This window comes from Panicum virgatum, chromosome 4K, assembly GCF_016808335.1.
Source record: "Panicum virgatum strain AP13 chromosome 4K, P.virgatum_v5, whole genome shotgun sequence".
Taxonomy (NCBI): domain Eukaryota; kingdom Viridiplantae; phylum Streptophyta; class Magnoliopsida; order Poales; family Poaceae; genus Panicum; species Panicum virgatum.
The window spans coordinates 4174807-4192588 of NC_053139.1; the positions used below are offsets into that span (position 1 = coordinate 4174807).

Sequence of the window (17782 nt, forward strand, 5' to 3'; positions counted from 1 at the left end):
TCGCGTAGTCCCCTCCCGACCCAGATCTCGGCCTTTTTGACCCTGGGAAGGCCGAGAATGGACATCTCCGGCGCAGCGCCGCCGCGGAGCACGACTCCGGCGACCAGCTCCGCCGCCCCCGCGTCCCCTTTGACCCGATCCGTCCGATCTTAGTTCAACGGCCGCGATTAGAACCCAAGCCGTTTAGATCCAAGCCATCAGATCTAGATCCAACGGCCGAAAACCGCGCGTACCCCTTCGGCCTGGTAGTTTTGCTAAAGAGGCCCTGGGTTTCTTTTAAATAAACCCGCAGTCCCTGCGCGTTCAAAAATATTTCCAACCAAGTCCTGTTTTTAGCACGCAGCCCCCTGAACTTCCTGGAAATAGCGCCCACAGTCCAAACGTTGAGTTTTTGCATGCTAGCCCTTAGATCTAACCATTAATTACGTTTAGACCCTTGGTTTTTGCAGAAAACCCCCTGGAACCCAGTTTTTCTCGCAGATAAGCCCCTAGAACTTGTTTTTAGCCTAGATTATGCGTTTTAACTCCGTTTTAAGTGTTCTTTATATCCTCGCGATTGTTGTAGCGCGTAGAATAGTTCTAGAGTAGTTTAGTGTGTTGTTTTTATGTATTAATGTACTGTTTCTTAGTGTTAGCATTTGTTTGCATGTATGTTTATGTTGTGCCTTGTTTTTTGCCATGTGTTCGTGAGTAGAGGTGGAGCTACCGGAGGAGCCCCAGTACCAGTACCCGGAGCAGCCGTCTTCTGACCAGTTTGAGCAGCAACAGGAGCAGTACGAGGAAGGCAAGTATAACATGAACAACCTATCACTTTTAAATACATTTTCATACTGCATTTTAATACTGCATGCCTATAAGGATTTCCTAGCCACTTTATATCCTTTATATATATCCTTTGGGTTGCATTTTGGTTAGTTGTGCTAGGTGTCGCGCTATAACACACTTGGTCCTTTTTAATTAATTTGATTAATGGTATATGCAACTTAATTCTGAGAGTGGCCCTCTGTGTGGCTTGAGTGGCTCACGTCTCGTTATAAATTTGGTTTTGTTAGAAACATGGTTTAGGGGGCCAGCACGGTGCTTACTGCTGGGTTGGCCACTCTCCATAAGGACCGGTTCATAGAGCGACAACCTGGGACAACAGCGCTACCACAAGACTGGAATGGGACGGTCTTGGCGTAATAATTAGGTCTTTTTGGTTTGGAGTAACTTACCTGCGGGGCAGGGGCGGTAAGCTTCTATGGCCCTCGTACTGAGTGGCCTCGTCTGTGCTTGGTCTGCGTACCTGTGTCTTGACGCCCACTAGACCTGCTCCATAGTCGCCGATCCACCCTCGCGGTTACTCCTTACCAACGAGATTCTTTGTAAAGGCCTCGTAGTGAGTTTGCTAGTCATCTCACCTAAGGAAATGTGATGAACAACTGGCATAGCTCACGACTTGTGGGTAAAGATATGCAACCTCTGCAGAGTGTAAAACTGGTATACTAGCCGTGCTCACGGTTATGAGCGGCCCAGATCCTCCTTTTGATTAGTGGGGTTGTCTCCTTCCGACGAGGGAGGTGCCTCTCGGGGTTACCTTGGTGGTTTTGGTTTGGTTCTCAGTAGTAACATGATTAATTCTGATTAATTACTATGTAATTGGGTTTAAGGTATTTCATCCACATGTAGTAAATAGCTTTAATAAAACTTTGCCAAGACTTAAAAGCTAATGCAGTTGAGTCAGCCAACCCTAGAGCCTCATAGTTTGTGTTATACTTGTTGAGTACAAGTTGTGTACTCACTCTTGCCTCTTCTCTACTTTTTCCTCTTGGATACTCTACTGCTGCTCAGTTCCTGCCGACACGAGGGAGTTCGCTCAGCGCTACCAGGACTACGAGGACTTCTAGGCATTTGTCTCCCAGTCGACGTCCCTGTGGCGCCCTGCTCAGCTTCGGAGAACTTTTATCGTATTTGTACTTCGCTTCCATTGTATCAGACATTTTTGTCATTAATGTAATAAATAATATTCGTATTCGCTTTATTATATCTTTTTACGTGATATGTGCTATGATATACTGTTCATTCTGTTGTATATACATGTGACTTGATCCTGGCACGTATATGATTGCTCGGTTTATGTCCTTTTATAAACCGGGTGTTACAGCGGTGCACAAATGACATATAGAAATGGCCTTCCAGAAAGCATTATAGGTTTAGCACTGGGGTTACCAGCAGCCCATTTCCTCCTTGAAGCTTACCCGGGTGAAATGAGTCATCACATATTGTCACACCCGGTTTATGAAGGCAAACCGAATGCATCTCATATGTGCGCCAGGATCAATTTAGACACATATGATTAACCATAAAGTGAATATCACAACTAGTGCAAGTATAAGGAGAGTATTAAAGACTTTATTACAAAATCAAATGTCTTAAACAAATAAATAAACGTCTACAGAGTAGCAGTGGAATCTTCTTCAGCACAGGCAGATGACTGGGAGACATACGCCTAGAAATCATCGAAGTCTTCTGGAAACTCCGGGCAGTTGTTATTACGGTCTGAGCAGCAAGTATGCAAGGGTGAGTACACTTATGGTTGGTACTCAACAAGTGGTAGGGAAACAACTATAATACATGCAAGGCTAGTTCAAGGAATAGCTGACACGGTTTAACTGCACCCAGCAATTTTAGTTGATCATATTTTATTAGCAAACATTATCTAGATATAAGTATATACCATTAAACCCATAAGATAAGCATATATAAAGATAAACAACAATAACCATAAATAGAAGCATCGATTTATATCAACTTCAAGTTCAATTATCATGTGAGGGTCCAAGCCGCTCTTGACCGTGAGCACGGCTAACCGGTTAGTTTTACACTCTGCAGAGGTTGTACACTTTCACCACAATTCGCGTAAAAGCTCCAAAGAACTTTAAACCCAACCATGCAAGTGCGGGCCAAGCACCATATCACACTTCCTTAGGTATGACTGCATAGGGACGCTACGAGGCCTTTACAAAGATTCCCTAACCTATAACAACCCGCTAAGGTTTCAAGCCAAAGTGGTCATAACACTGCCCTAATGAGGTGATACCTTGCCAAAGGATCATAAAACAATACCAATTGCCCCAAGAGGACTGAGCTATATCCCATCAAGGCGTCCCCTCTTGCCCTTTCGGTAAGATTGTCACAAGCTAGAGTTTCTAATTAATCAGCCAAGACCAGAGCCATATGATATTGTGGTTGTACGGTTTTCTTGGGTGGTTCTTCATGTTCCAATTACCACATATGATCTTGATTACAAAATTAAGCCATCATGAACATGAAGTAACAAGTATAGCATTTGTAATATTATCCACCCATATCCAAGGTAAAGCAACTAGCATAGCTACCCAACATGAAAATAAACCCAAGTTGATCAAGGAATAAGGTAAACAATACTAGGCATGTCCTTAACTCGGTTCCCATCATATTATAGACACATGCAAGAACATAAAAGTAAATGTGATTAATTTGGTGATTTCATGGGGTCAAAAACCTAGTCAAAGATCCACTTGCCTTCCTCAAACTGCTGCTGGTCCGGTCCTCCAAAGTCTTGATCTTGCTGCTGCTCCTCGAACTGCTGATCGTCTATCGCACTGAACACGCACATACAAATAAACAAGTACAAACAATAAGAAACAGTATACCAGACAACATAAACAGTACAAAAAGAGGTTACTAAACTATACTACTCATTGTAATGATCGCGTGAGCATAAAGATCATCGAAAACGGATCTAAAATGAGAAAGTTATGGCTAAAACAAGTTCTAAGGGCTAAAACGCATTTAAACCTTATACACAGGGGCTAGATCACAAAAGAAAAGGGCTTTTTCATAAATACTTTTCAACAGCAATGGACGGGAGGTTAATTTTGGAAAAACTGGAGGGCTCTTTAGCAAAAACGGCATGGTTGACCGGTCATGGCTGGGTTGACTTAGATTGAATCTAATCTGATCCGTTGATTTCAGATCCGATGGTTATGGAGGATCGGAGCGGGCAGCGGCGGCGCTGGACAGCCGTCGGCGTGACGAGCGGCGGCCTGCAGCGGCGGGATGGCCGGACTTGGCCGGAACGGCCGTCCGGGGCTCGGATTCGAGCGCGGCTGGCACTGGGAGCATGCGCGCGGCACGGGAAATCGATCTAGGGTAGTTGCGCTAACTGAGGCGGGCGGAGCAGAGCTCGCTACGGCGCATGGCTGATTGGCGGCGCCGGAGAGCTTTCCCGGGCGGAAACAGAGCGAGAGGGAGGGAGAAGGGGTCGGAGAGATTCCTCACACCACGAAGAAGCTTTGGGGCAGTGAAATCGTCGTGGAGCGGCGGTGGAGCGTTATGACAGTGGCGGCGGCTCCCGAGCTCGAGGTGGCGGCGACGCGAGCTAGGGTTTTGCGAAGGCGGCGGCTTCGGTTCGATGGGGGTTCAAGGGGTCGCGGGGTGCTGCTTTTATAGGCCGGGGCTGGGCCTTGGCGTGCGGGCCGCGCCGAGTCGGGGGGGGCGCACGGCGGCGCTCGGACTCGGGTCGGACTCTGAGTCCTTCCTGGGTACGACGCGGGGAAGACGGAGGACCCGACGGGCGGGACCCACACGTCGGTGAGAAAGGAGAGAAAGAAAGCGCGGAACGGGCTGGGCCGCGAGATGGGCCGGCGCGGGTTTCCTGGGCTGCGGCGAGAGAAAAGGAAAAGAAAGTGGTGGGCCGAGCTGGAAATAGGTAAAGGGAAAGGTTTTGTATTTTTCTAAAGCAATTCTAACACTTTCAATTCAAATTCAAACTCAAAGATTTGAATTTAAGTTGAACAACAAGCAAATAAAGATGCAAACCAGCATGAAATGCACACACCTATTTTCCTTATATTTATTTTATGGATAAATAATTTATTTAATTCCCGACAAATGCTCTAAATTCAAGAAGGAATTAAATAAAACCTTATCGAACCTTTAACAAACCTAATTAAATTTATTTAGGCTCCTAATTTGAAAATACGGGTGTTACACATACTGAAAGAAATATGGTTTACATCTTAAGGCACTCAACACAATCTGCATCTATAATTTCATTTCCACTTTTTCCTTTTAATAGAGCATCCATTTTTAATCTGTTCTGGAATGCCAGCCATGTAGCCATAGGAACACTGTCAACTTCATCAGCATCTTGTTCTTCCATTACCCCATAGCCATGCCATAACCTTAAGGGCTTAAGCCCACTGTCACTTCAGCTTGTAGGATGGACGCCACTGATATAACTGAAGAGAATTGCCGAGAAGGACAAGGTCAATGCCCGGATTGTTGGCAAGCTGGAGTGGTACCACCCGTTCTGCTCCATCAAGGATCGCGGCGCTCTCAGGTTCTGTCTAGGCTTTTGAATCCATACCATGTTCAAGTTAACAATTCCAGACTCTGATATGATCCTAACGCAATTGACCGGCCGCGCTGCGGTGTTTCGTCGCAGGATGATTGAGGACGCAGAGAAGAAAGGGCTGATCTCACCTGGCACCACGACATTGGTCGAGCCCACCAGCGGCAATATGGGAATAGGTCTGGCGTACATCGCTTTGATCAGAGGTTACAGGTTCGTTGCAGTCATGCCTGCTGAGTCTTCACTTGACAAGCAGATGTTGCTGAGGTATCTGGGAGCCGACGTGGTCTTAACTGGTGAGGATAAACTCGAGAGACATGTTCACTGCTTCTTGTTTAGTTTTGCATTTGCAGGGATCGCTCTGTATTAACTCTAATGTTAAACACACTGCTGTCTGCTTGTTTCAGATCCTGCACTTGGCTTTCAAGGACAATTTGAAAAAATGGAGCAGCTCAAGAAAGATTTACCTAATCTGCATGCTCTTGATCAGTTAGCAAATCCAGCAAATCCTGAAGCACATTTTACATGGACTGGTACCTATCCTTATAAAAATTGATCTTATCTGAATGAAACATAGGGATCAGGGTCTCTTCTGTGTTTCGTAATGTATTGTGTATGACCATCCCTACCTAGGACCTGAGATTTGGAAGGATACGGCTGGCAAAGTCGACATCTTTGTAGCCGGTTCCGGCACCGGAGGTACTGTTTTTGGTGTTGGCAAATACTTGAAGATGAAGAACCCAGCTGTGAGGGTCATTTGTGTTGAGCCTGCTGAGAGTCCAGTTATTTCAGGTAAAGGGTAATCTAAAAATCATGTACACTACATCGAATGATCAAATGCTCTAAGAAACAATTGTAGAAATATACAAAGTGGCAAGTGCTAACATAAATAATTGACAATAGGAGGTGACTGCTTTCATAATAACAATGCAGATTTTTTTCATAGGTGGCGAACCTTCTCAACATAAAATTCAGGGACTTAGCCCGGGATTTGTACCCAAGAACTTAGACACCTCACTCATTGATGAGGTAATTACAGTAACCACAGAAGATGCAATGGAGAATGCAAGAAGATTGGCAAGGGAAGAGGGCTCTGATACCATGTAGGAGGGATAGAATTGGTGTAATGGATGGATTGTATTAGCCTGAGCCTTGGATTGTAATGGATGGATTGTACATGACTTGGAGGGCAAGAAGCCTCTTCTACAGATCTGGTAGGATACGAATACAATCATAATCTACCTAATATAGAGATATCCCTAATATACTCTAACAATATCATCTGGAGCAAATTTGGCAGCTTGCCTGAAGGTTTGAGCTATTGCAAACTCCTATTCTTCTGACCAGATTCTACCCCCATTACTCTAATTCTTCTGACCGGATTCTACCTCCATTTCTTTCTCATGTTTGCTTACCTTACCTTCTAATGAAACTTTAGGTGGCATCAAGAGAAGAGAACAAAGGGAAGATGATTGTGACCGTGTTCCCAAGTGGTGGCGAAAGATACACGAACTCTGACCTCTTTGCAGCTGTAAGAGAGGAATGCATCGGCATGACCTTCTAACCACAGTGCTTGTGTGCCATCTAGGGTTGGTACGGCATGGTTCAGGAGTTGTTGGATCAAGATTCTAGACTGCTAAGCACATTCCATTTGCAGGAAAGATTAATTGGCGTGGTTGGGCGTGTTGTTTGCTTTCTACTTCTGCAGATTGCCATGGAACTTTCAGCAAAGAAATATAAATTCATGGACAATCATTATTGTTTGAGCAATATGACACAATACGTATTAATTTCCCTCAAATGCCAAAACTCGGAACATTCGAAGAAATACCAAATCTCCCGTCGTATTGAACAAATAAACAAGTGGGCAATTTACAACCGCCTGGTGTTCTACATGGGGCCTGAACATTTCATTTCGCTCGGTTTGCAACTCGCCACTGATCAAGTGGACCTTTGGGGAAAAAATATATGAGCTATGTTACAATGATTGTAATGTACCAGAGGGTACTTTCAGGTACTTTTCCATAAATTTTTCCTAACCCTTGATGATATATGGATAATTAAATTAAATTAGTATCCGGTCCCCACTCATTTTGGTACTTGATCCCATATTTTGTACCACCAGATACTTTAGTCTAGGTACTTTGTACTTTCTATCTTGACCAACATACAATTCTATCGGATGGACGACTATCATTTTTTTTCTAAAATTCTAAATGATTGTTAGTTTGTTACAAAATCCTACAAAACCCTTTTTTTCCCTTTTTTTAGGCGTCCAATCCTAACCGTCAGAGCATTTTTTTCATCTTCATCCTCGTTTCTGCTTTGGTCGCGCCTTGTAGTGGCGCCGCTTGCACCCGCTTACCAGGCTACCACCGGCGGCCTGCCCTCACATCCTCTGGCCCCCGTCATGTTGACCCGGCGTTGTCGGGCCATCCCCGTGCATTCTGCACCCTTTTTTTCCTGGTGCAAACGCCGTCGACCTCCGCCCCGCGCCTGCATCCTTCGCCTGGATGTTTTGCACTCAACACCTTGGTTTGGATCGAGAAATTTTAGCATTTGGGGTTTAATCTGCTCGCCTTATGAAATTTGACACCTAATTCGTAAACCTTTTAGAATTTGACACGGTGCTTGCAAATTGTTTTATTTCAGATGTTTCTCATCCTTTTTCTCCATTTTCTCTCTTTTATATTTTCCTTTTATTCACCATGCCATAGGAAAACACGTTCCTACCCCTAGCCTTATCCCTCGAGCGAACACATCCATCTCAGGCCTGGTGAAAAAATTGAAAAGAGAAAAGAGAGAAATTGAAGAAAAAAGATGAGAAACGTCCAAAATGAAACAATTCGCAAGCACGATATCAAATTCTGAAAAGTTTGCGAATTGTATGTCGAATTCCGTGAGGGACCCAAGTTCAGAGTTTCACACAGGTGTGACCTGCATTGCTCCCATGCAATTGCAGGTCATTTAATTTGTCGTGATGCTACTAGCAGTACCTGGATTTATTGTGTACCTTTTTTTTTCCTAAACTGTACCGATTTATGTGCTACCACAAACTTCTGTTTTTTTTTCTTATGAAGAATGATAGGAAGATACATGAACTCCAACCTGTATGCAGATGTAAGTGAGGAGTGTATTGCCATGGCATTTTGATTTATTTTTTTGTTGGAAAATGACATTTTGATTTCCTCAGTTGATCAGAACAGTTGTATCTTTTGTGTAAAGGGTCTCAGTAAACCACGTGTTGCTGATAGCACAATGTATTGCAGGCGCAGATTATGTGACACAGTTAAGCAGGCATACCACTACTTCTGACCCTTCATCTCTTCTCCCGAGGTCTTTCTCCTTGGTTCTAGCGAAGTCAGATCTCATCAAAGTATGGCTGCCCTGGACATGTTGCCAAATGGTTATGCACAACTAGACATGCTTTACTGGATAAACAATTAGTCAGACAGTCACGAACCCGTCGCATACTCGTACTGAGACTCGCTACCAACCAATCGCAAACCTCCAATCCAAAAAATAATTTTCAAATTTATTATACGACATGGACACTGGTGAACCGTATAATACCGTATCCTCGAAGAAACAAGAATAGTGCAAGTAGTCATGGTCAGAGTGGAGTGCAGCTACAAAACGGTATTCCTCTGCAGCTTGCCGTCTTCAGTCTTTGCTGACTGCCCGCAAGAGGACCTCCATTCCCCGTCGTAGAAGAAGCACGAGAGTGGAAGCAGCATCCATGGCGGGAGAGGAGGCTGGGAGGAGAGGTATTCCCTCCCTGCTGAACCCGTCTTCGTCATCCAGCGAAGGGGAGCGCGAACACATCGCCTCTGACGTCACACAGGTCAAGACCCTGCCCCTTATCTTCTCCTCATTCTCTGTCGCTTCCGTCTCCACTCTGCTCTTTCGGATTCATGTGCAACGCTTTCTTCAGCTCATCGGATGGACGCCTCTGATCGAGCTCAAGCGAATCACAGACAAGGACGGGGTAGATGCCCGGATCGTCGGCAAGGTCGAGGCGTACCAGCCCCTCTGCTCCGTCAAGGACCGCAGCGCTTTGAGGTCTGCTCCCCCCCCCCCCCCCCCCCCCCCCCCCGTTTTTTTGACTCAATTGGCTAGGGAGTGGATATGGAACTCTGACCAGTCTCTGTTACCCTACTGTTTCTGGATCATCTGATTTAATTTTTAGCTGAAAGAGAGCAAACTGAGAGGAGACACAAAGTCAACGGACAATCTTGTGTGTGTCCTGCACATGTCTCCCAAGTTCAGACATGTATTGCCTGCATTTTATTGCAATCACATGCCCACTTCATGGAATCATGGTCCTAGTTTTTACTACCAGAATCTGGATCCATGCTGCACCTAACTAAACTACAGTTATTGTTCCTATACAATTGTACTAGCACAGGCTGGCAGGCTGCACATTAACACTTCTGTTTTCTTCTGAAGAATGATAGAAGATGCAGAGGAGAGGGGATTGATTTCACCTGGGGTCACAACACTGGTCGAGCCAACAAGCGGCAACTTGGGGTTAGGAATTGTCCTCATTGCTCTTCGCAAAGGCTATAGGTTCGTTGCAGTTATGCCGGGTCAATATTCACTTGATAAGCAGATCCTGTTGAGATACATGGGTGCTGAGTTATACTTGACTGGTAAGATGAGCTCTAGGAATCTTTGGCATCACCTTGCTTGTCTTTTTTTTTTGGATTCTGTTTAAATTCTTAGTGGCAGTGTAAATTCAGTGGACTTGTATGGTGACCTTCTACCCTTGGGTGACATGTGCAGATCCAGCCCTTGGATTTCCGGGCATAAATGAGAAGGTTGAACAGCTCAAAAAAGAATTGCCCAATGTACATGTTCTTGATCAATTCTCGAACAAAGCAAATCCTGAAGCACACATTAGGTGGACTGGTATGGTTACTGATGAATGAGCCTGTATATGATGTTTTTATTTCAAAGTTTTTAGCTTATACATACTAATTCCTTCTTTTCTGAAAAACTGATACTTTTTTATGTTTCAACTTACAAGATGGTGCTAAGCACATATTTCAATTCTTTCCTGCTCACATCATAATAATGCAAATATCATTACATCATAAACCTTATTGCCTGTGTCATTTTTAGAGACCCTAATTGTCATTGATCTTTCACTTCAGAAACCAAAGCATTGCTAGAACTAGTACAGCTCCACTGTGCTGTTTCTACATGCTGTTATAATATACTGCCTGTTATTTACATTTCTGATATGCAGGACCTGAGATTTGGAAGGACACTGCTGGCAAGGTGGACATATTTGTAGCTGGTTCTGGCTCAGGAGGTACGGTATCTGGTGTTGGAAAGTATCTGAAGATGCAAAACCCAGGTATCAGGATCATCTGTGTTGAGCCTACAGAGAGTCCAGTTGTTTCAGGTAATGCACCATTCAGAAACACCAGTTAGTTGAATATGATCTTTAGAACTCATGATTGTGGTCTTTATAGGAAGTTTGATAGACATAGAAGAATTTATCATTGATGAGTGTTTCTGTGTTCCCAGAAAGTATTCCATCAAGTAGCTAATGTTTGCCTAGAAATATTTTACTTTGCAGTATAGTTGTCCCTTATTGATGTCCATCAAGTTTTTCAGATGTGTGCTAGACTTACATGCCCCAAGCTGTATATATATGTCTAGACTGTGGAGCATGTTTTGTTTGGACGAGCACAGGATGATGTTTTCTACAATGAACAGTAGCAATAAAATTTGCACATTGATTGGCAATGACATATTGACACAGTATTGGTATACTTCAGGTGGAGAACCTGGCAAACATAAAATCCAGGGCATAGGGCCAGGATTTATACCTGAAGTACTGGACACCTCGGTTATTGATGAGGCTGTCACGGTGACCACTGAGGAGGCGATGGTGAATGCAAGGAGGCTGGCCAAGGAAGAGGGCCTCCTTGTGGGCATATCTTCTGGAGCTAACTTGGCAGCTTGCTTGAAGGTTCGCAGTATATTATAACTAAAGGCTCTTCTAATAATTTTTATCATCCATTCAGAAATTTATCAGTAAACCTTCAAATTAATGTGTCTTCAGGTCGCGTCGAGGGAAGAAAACAAGGGAAAGATGATTGTCACCGTGTTTCCCAGCGGGGGAGAGAGATACATGAACTCTGACCTATTTGCAGATGTGAGAGAGGAGTGTATTGCAATGACATTCTGATCTCATCACTTATTCAGAAGAGAGCTGTCTTCCAAAGTTCCACGTAGCGGCTGACAACCACCCGATCGGCATCTGGTATATGTACTAGTAGCTCATATATGGTGATACCACAATGAATTGTGTAATTTTGCAATGGAATTTATATTCAAGAAATTTGTATGAACTAACTGGAGAACCAATTGGCCAAGTAACGTGTCCCAGGTTTATTTCAAAATGTTTGATGGTATCATTTTCTAAGCACAAACTGTCTATCGTCCAGGCTACATGTTAATATATCCAACAAACTTTCTCCAAATTGATATGCTGGCACTTTTGTTTTTCACTCCCTCAAGTTCAAAATACACATTGTTTAGGACATGGCTGCATGGTACAAGATGAAGAAGCTGGAGCTTTCAGCAACGATTTCTAAGAAAATATGACATTGCAACGACATGTAACAAATGCTGTGGAAGTATTTTTATGGTAAACCTAGTATGTATTTTGAATCAGAGTGAGTGGGGAAAAAATAAACCAATGTGCTATGTATTTTTATCCTCATACAGTACTCCTATTTATTTACTCTGGATCCGTGCCCTATAATTTTGGTCCGCTCCTGGTTCGTGCAGCGCCAGCGGCGCGCCGTCGTGTTCCCGCTGTCACGAGAGCCAAAACGAGGCGCTGCCGCGCGCGCGCGCCACCTGCCCGTCGTCGTCGCCGTCGTCGCCGTCGTCCGCCGCCGCCCTGTCGCCAACTAACCCGGCCAGCGCCGCCGCGCCCGTCGTAACAGCTGCCAGCCAGAGTTGACACGCCACGCCGTACCCGCCATATTAAGCGCCCCCGTTCCTCCTAATCTGGGCGCGGCACCTCCCTGCACGCGCCGATCTACCTCCTTCCCTAGCTTGCCGCCTTATTTATTCGCCGGCGCGGCGCGCAGGGCCGAGCTGCCATTGCATCCAAAGCAGAAAAACCAGGCCAGGCCACGAGAGAGCGTCGGACCCGAGCCGCCGCAGCTCCGTGCGCGCGTTCCCGGCGGCGGCGCGGCGAGGAAACAGGCTGGCCGTCTGGTCGGCGACGACCCGCGCGCGTGCGTGTGGTCCTTGCCGTCCCTAAGCTCGCCGCCGGAGGCTGGCCAAGGCCGCCGCGTTTGCCGCGCGGGAAGATCCCAGCCGTCCGAGGCCGGTCGGACGGCTGTGCTGGCGGTGCAAAAATAGCGTTCGGGCCGGCTGCGACCGAGGATTTGGCGGCGGCGTCGTCCGACAGGAGCTGCGGCCGCGTGCTGGTCGCGCGGAGATCGGGGAGCAGCGGCGGCGGCCCGCGCGCGCATGGCGTTGCCCCTGTAGGACAGGACATCGCCGACGCCGAGCTCCGCGACAAGCAGAACGCCAGCGGCACGGCGGCCGAGGAGAGCGCCTCGTCCGGTCACCAACCCTCGGAGGCGGCGGCGGCCATGTCGATCGAGCGCGAGGGTGGCGCGGCCGCCTCGCCGCCTCGGACGCAGCTGATGGACCGGGACCCGTCGCTGGACTGCGCCGGGACGGCGGTGGCCGACCCGGACAGGATCCCCGCGGCGGTGTTCGAGCGGGACGACGCGTCGGAGCCCAACAAGGACTGGAGCATGATGTCCACGGAGTCGGTGTTTGGGCTCCAGGTCGCGCCATCCAGCGACTTCACCGGCTTCTTCCTGGCGCACCCGGAGCTCATGGACATCGCCACGCCGCCGCGCTCCAGCATGGTCGCCTCGCCACCGCGCACCAGCGTCGTCGACGCCGACGCCAAGGCGGCCCCCGTGATCTCGCCGCCCTTCGACAGCATCCCGGAGCTCCCTGAAAACACCATGAAGGGCAACTACTCCTTCGCTTTCCCAAAGTACGCACATCTCGCCATCCCATTATTATCGTGTAATACAGACGTGCTTCGTTTCAAAGCTAGATTCTTCTCGGCTGATGAACGAAACCTGATCGTGCAGCTTGATAGAGGACAAGAGGAACTACTCCAAGAGGACTCAGCAGGAGGAGGAGCCGCCCGAGGCAGCGGCGCCAATGGAACCAGCCGAGGCGGCGCCAGCTGCAGCACAAGCGGAAGAGGAGACGAAGAGGCAGCCAAGCAGCAAGAGGGAGGAAGCTCCGGAGCCGGAGGCAGGAAAGGGCGGCTTGTTCTCGTGCTTCCCCTGCTGCTGATAAAAGAGAAAAATGCAATGTCCAAGCCGAAATGGCACGATGTCGCCTGTGTAAATGGCCTCTTGGGCGCTATGTAAAGTGAGGTGTTTTAGGGCGGGCGCGATGAGTGGTTTCACGTGTGCAGAAATGCAGGGTGCAAGGCTAACGTTCTCCTGGTACAGCAATGGTGTTGAGGCAGCAGAGGTTCTGGCATGAAGTATGCATGTCAAATTCAGAGTGGATACTGGCAATGCAACGATCTTTTTATGCACTGCTAGAACATTCGGCGCGTGATGCGCGCCCTGCCGTTTGAACAATCAAATATATATAAATATAAGATAATAAAAAGTAATAATTAAACTATATACATGGTATAAGATGAATTCAATACGAAGGTACCATATCGCGTAGCAAACACATCATCATCATGTTAACTATCTATCTAGCATTTGAATCATAAATATTACAGCACATTTGAGCACGAAAAGCTATCCTAGCCATCAGGTGTCTTTCTGGCATCTAAATACAAAATATTACAATACATTCGAGCATGAAGCTATCCTATCCATCGGGTGTCTATCCAGCATCTCAATCATCAACATCATAGTACATCCAATCACCATGGTTACATCTGAGCACCAATCTATCCTACCATCAGGTGTCGGTCCGGCATTTGGAGCATCCATATTATAGCACATCCGAGCACCATAAATCTACCTGCAACAGCAAGTGTGCATAGCTACCAAACAACCTAGCTGACAGCTTTAAATACTAACTAAAACCAAAAGCAAATCACCATGGTACAAACTTTGCAGGCCAAAGTCTGATGCAGACTTCAGGTCCGAACTCTTCTTGCCGGAGACGAAGGGCACACAGAAGCTAGCCGCAACTGGTAGAGACAAAATCAACATGAGCTTCACTACTCATCATCCACTACAAAAGATAATAATTTAATGTCTAGCATGTGTCAAGTAGATAGAACAACTTCCAAATGATGAGCTACTTGCATGGTTTCTAAAAACAGGCCGGCAGGTTGCTAATTAAAAAAGGTCAACAAAATAGTAACACTCGATTGTTTCTCTATCTTCTGTGTCTTCTTACTGCATTTTGTTTAAGTTATCTCGCTTAGCCACTTTGATCAGCCGAGTTCATGTGGTTATATGCCTTGTCGATCCATTTTACTTCTCATAAAAATGTCACATTATGCTCAGTTAACGAAAGTATTATTAAGATTATGTTCTAGAGTAATCATGTAGCTTGAATGATTTTACCCCTCAAATCTCTTCACTGTTCACATATAAGATGATGTAATAAATACTCAGAAGCTAGGATGCAGCACTTTGCACTGGTATAAACTTATTTGAAAGTATGAATGCCACAAACATCTCAGTTGCCACAAACATCTGTCACCTCTCCCACCACTACATTAACTTGAAAGGTGATACTGTCTAACGCTACAGTGGCAGCCAAAATACGCTATATTGTGCTACCAAAGTATATCGCTGTAACACAAACAAATCACAATATGGCCCAATTGACATGTTAAACTATAGTAGTACTGAACCCTAACAACTATAGAAACACCCAACAAATCTCTACAGGATCTCTACATTGACGCTCATGCTCAGCCACACCTAATTGTAAAAGCATCAATATTCTTTGCCATGCTTCATGAATAAACCTATTTGACCTTGCCATGAAGCTGTCATCTAGAAAAAATGTCCAGAACTTAAATGATTGATACAAACAACATATTCAATTAATTAGAACACCATGAGAAGTCACCCTACATTGTAGTAAGGACTCTATGCTTTTCCTGCTTCAAGTTCATGTTCCATCTAAGTACGGTTCCTCTACAAACAGTCCCTCAAGCTTCTCACTTCTTATCTCTCCACACTATTGAGCAGTAGAATCATTTGTTAACTACCTAACTGGTGAGTTATCTGTGCTAATGCTACAGGACAATAGTTCACCCAAAAATGTAAACTACGAATGCCAGCATGTGAAGGAATTCTAATAGAGCATTAACATCTAAAATAACCAAATTGCATGCATCTATAGTTGCAAAATAAACAAAATTGATGCGAGCTAATGCCGCAAAAGAACCTACACTCCCTATGCATGTCAGCATGTCCAACCCAAATGCGTAGAAGCGTCAATTTCTTTGTTTCATTGCAACCTCACAGCAAATGAATTATGTCCATTGAGTGCTATCTCTGACAATGAATAGAATAGGAAAAAATCTTCCAAAGGAACTGTATAATTTCTCTGATAGCTGTAGCTGACATCTTGAACCGGTCATTAATCAATAAAAATCTATGCCCATATTGAACCAGCATCTTGGGCAGTCTTATTATCATGAACTGGATAGGTACAATTACTAATTTTGCGGAAGGCGCTATATGGATTATGGTGTCTCGAGGAAATGTGGCAATTATGGCGAATCATAATGTACACATATACTCCTAGATTAGAGTTGATGATAATTTCAGAAACAAAATTTCTACTCTAATTAAATTGAAAAAAAAAGGACGAAAACATTAGATTGGATGTCACCTGAAGCAGGCACGGTTTGGAACTGCTCGAGGTCATGGTTGGTGAGCTCCATGGGGTTGGTGGGCGGGACCACGGTGGCCAGTGCGTTCTTGAGCTCCTAGTGCTCGTGATTGGGCTAATAAGGGCCTAGGATATTGAAGGGCAAAAATACGGCAATAAATCAGATAGTGCAGTCCATGAACATAAGATCATACATAAATGCATGCCGGTAAATCAAAGTTACCTGGATGTAGAAGTTTGTGCTGCCAACAATAGCAGGGAGGCCCCCTTGATCTAGTATTTTCTATATGATCTGTGACGACCAGCAGTGAAGACGTGAGCTGTCCATCAATACTAATCATCAGTGAACATGCGAAGTAGAGAGGGAGTCGACAGGATGAGCCATCTCCAATTTCTGTCCGTCAAAACCAATCATCAGTGCGTCGCCATCGAGCTCTGAAGACAGGTGGGGAAGCACCACAGGAAGCGGCGCCCGAGTGAGGAAGGTAAATCGACGCCTCACCTGTGCAACCACCAGGTCCTACACGTGCAAATTTGCTGAGAGAAGGCCTCCATTGCAGATCCATCCGCCGCCTCCTCGGACGCCATCCCTGCCTATATCACTTCCTCCACGAGGAACTGGATGGATTGCGCGAAACTTTAGGAGAGGGGAGGCACAAGAGAGCTGTGGGTGGAGGAGCTGGGTGGTGGAAGGATTCACGGTCAAGGAGGAGGCAGCGCGTTGGCAAGAGGCACGGGGAGGAGAAGAAGTCACGGCCTCGCGGGTCGGGCGAGCGTCCCGACGCCGATTTGGGAGAGGAGTCGTGGGGTGGGCGAGTGTGACTGCGCTCATTTGGGGCGGAGGTCGAGCTGCCTCCTGGCGGCGAGCTCACGGCACTACTGCCGCTAGGGGAGCACCCTGCTACCCATGCGCGCCGCCGCTCATGCCTGCGCTCTGCGCCTCTATCGAGCAGCACGCCGTCGCGCCGAATCTGGATCCGGCACGGGAGCGGGCGGCGACGGGGAGGGGCGACGGAGGCAGGCGGAGAGGGAGAAGGGGAGGCGAGGCGGCGGTGGGCAGGCAAAGAGCAGAGAAAGGGCGGCGGCAGGGAGAGGAGAGGGAGGGAGGGAGAGGGCGCCGCGAGATGGGGAGGGACAAGGGGGTTAGGGTTCGGGGTCGCGGGAGGGGGTAAGTGGAAATTGCTTTGCGGGGGTGCTTTTGCAAATGTGATAGTATTATCGTTTTTTTCTTCTTTATGTCCAAATAAACATTCGCGTGAGGTTGTTTGTAGAAAATATAAGAACGTGGCAACAGTGCGATCTGGGTTCAGTTGCGATTTTTAGAAAACTGGAGAACTTTTGTAGAAAAATGTCAAATTCCAGACTGTGCGACACGCGTCCCAATTTTTGGGTGAAGTGCGGAGGGGAGAGCGCAGGTGAGTAGGTTTTAACCATTCTGATGGGGAGGCCGAAAAATTCGAAGTCGTTTTTCGCGTTTCTGTAATGATCTGCCTGAAAGTAGACTTGTAATTG

The 17782-nt window shown here is 46.3% G+C and overlaps 2 protein-coding genes, 1 long non-coding RNA gene and 1 pseudogene across 3 annotated transcripts; 3 read left to right on the top strand and 1 right to left on the bottom strand.

Annotated features, from left to right (window-relative positions):
* The first annotated feature begins 4659 nt into the window (after window positions 1–4659).
* On the top strand, window positions 4660–7064 carry LOC120704965 (annotated as a pseudogene).
* Window positions 7065–8998: 1934 nt separating this feature from the next.
* LOC120702630 (cysteine synthase-like) lies at window positions 8999–11859 on the top strand. Its single transcript, XM_039986493.1, has 7 exons — window positions 8999–9221; window positions 9312–9439; window positions 9827–10029; window positions 10163–10288; window positions 10629–10787; window positions 11167–11360; window positions 11454–11859. The coding sequence occupies exons 1-7, from the start codon at window positions 9117–9119 to the stop codon at window positions 11577–11579; spliced, it is 1041 nt and encodes a 346-aa protein (XP_039842427.1). The 5' UTR covers window positions 8999–9116; the 3' UTR covers window positions 11580–11859.
* A 498-nt stretch (window positions 11860–12357) lies between these two features.
* LOC120702632 lies at window positions 12358–13910 on the top strand. Its single transcript, XM_039986495.1, has 2 exons — window positions 12358–13424; window positions 13525–13910. The coding sequence occupies exons 1-2, from the start codon at window positions 13006–13008 to the stop codon at window positions 13733–13735; spliced, it is 630 nt and encodes a 209-aa protein (XP_039842429.1). The 5' UTR covers window positions 12358–13005; the 3' UTR covers window positions 13736–13910.
* Window positions 13911–14066: 156 nt separating this feature from the next.
* LOC120702633 lies at window positions 14067–16487 on the bottom strand. Its single transcript, XR_005686485.1, has 2 exons — window positions 16271–16487; window positions 14067–14647 (listed from the first exon to the last, which is right to left on the bottom strand). It is a non-coding gene; the product is annotated as an uncharacterized LOC120702633 (long non-coding RNA).
* Window positions 16488–17782: the final 1295 nt, after the last annotated feature.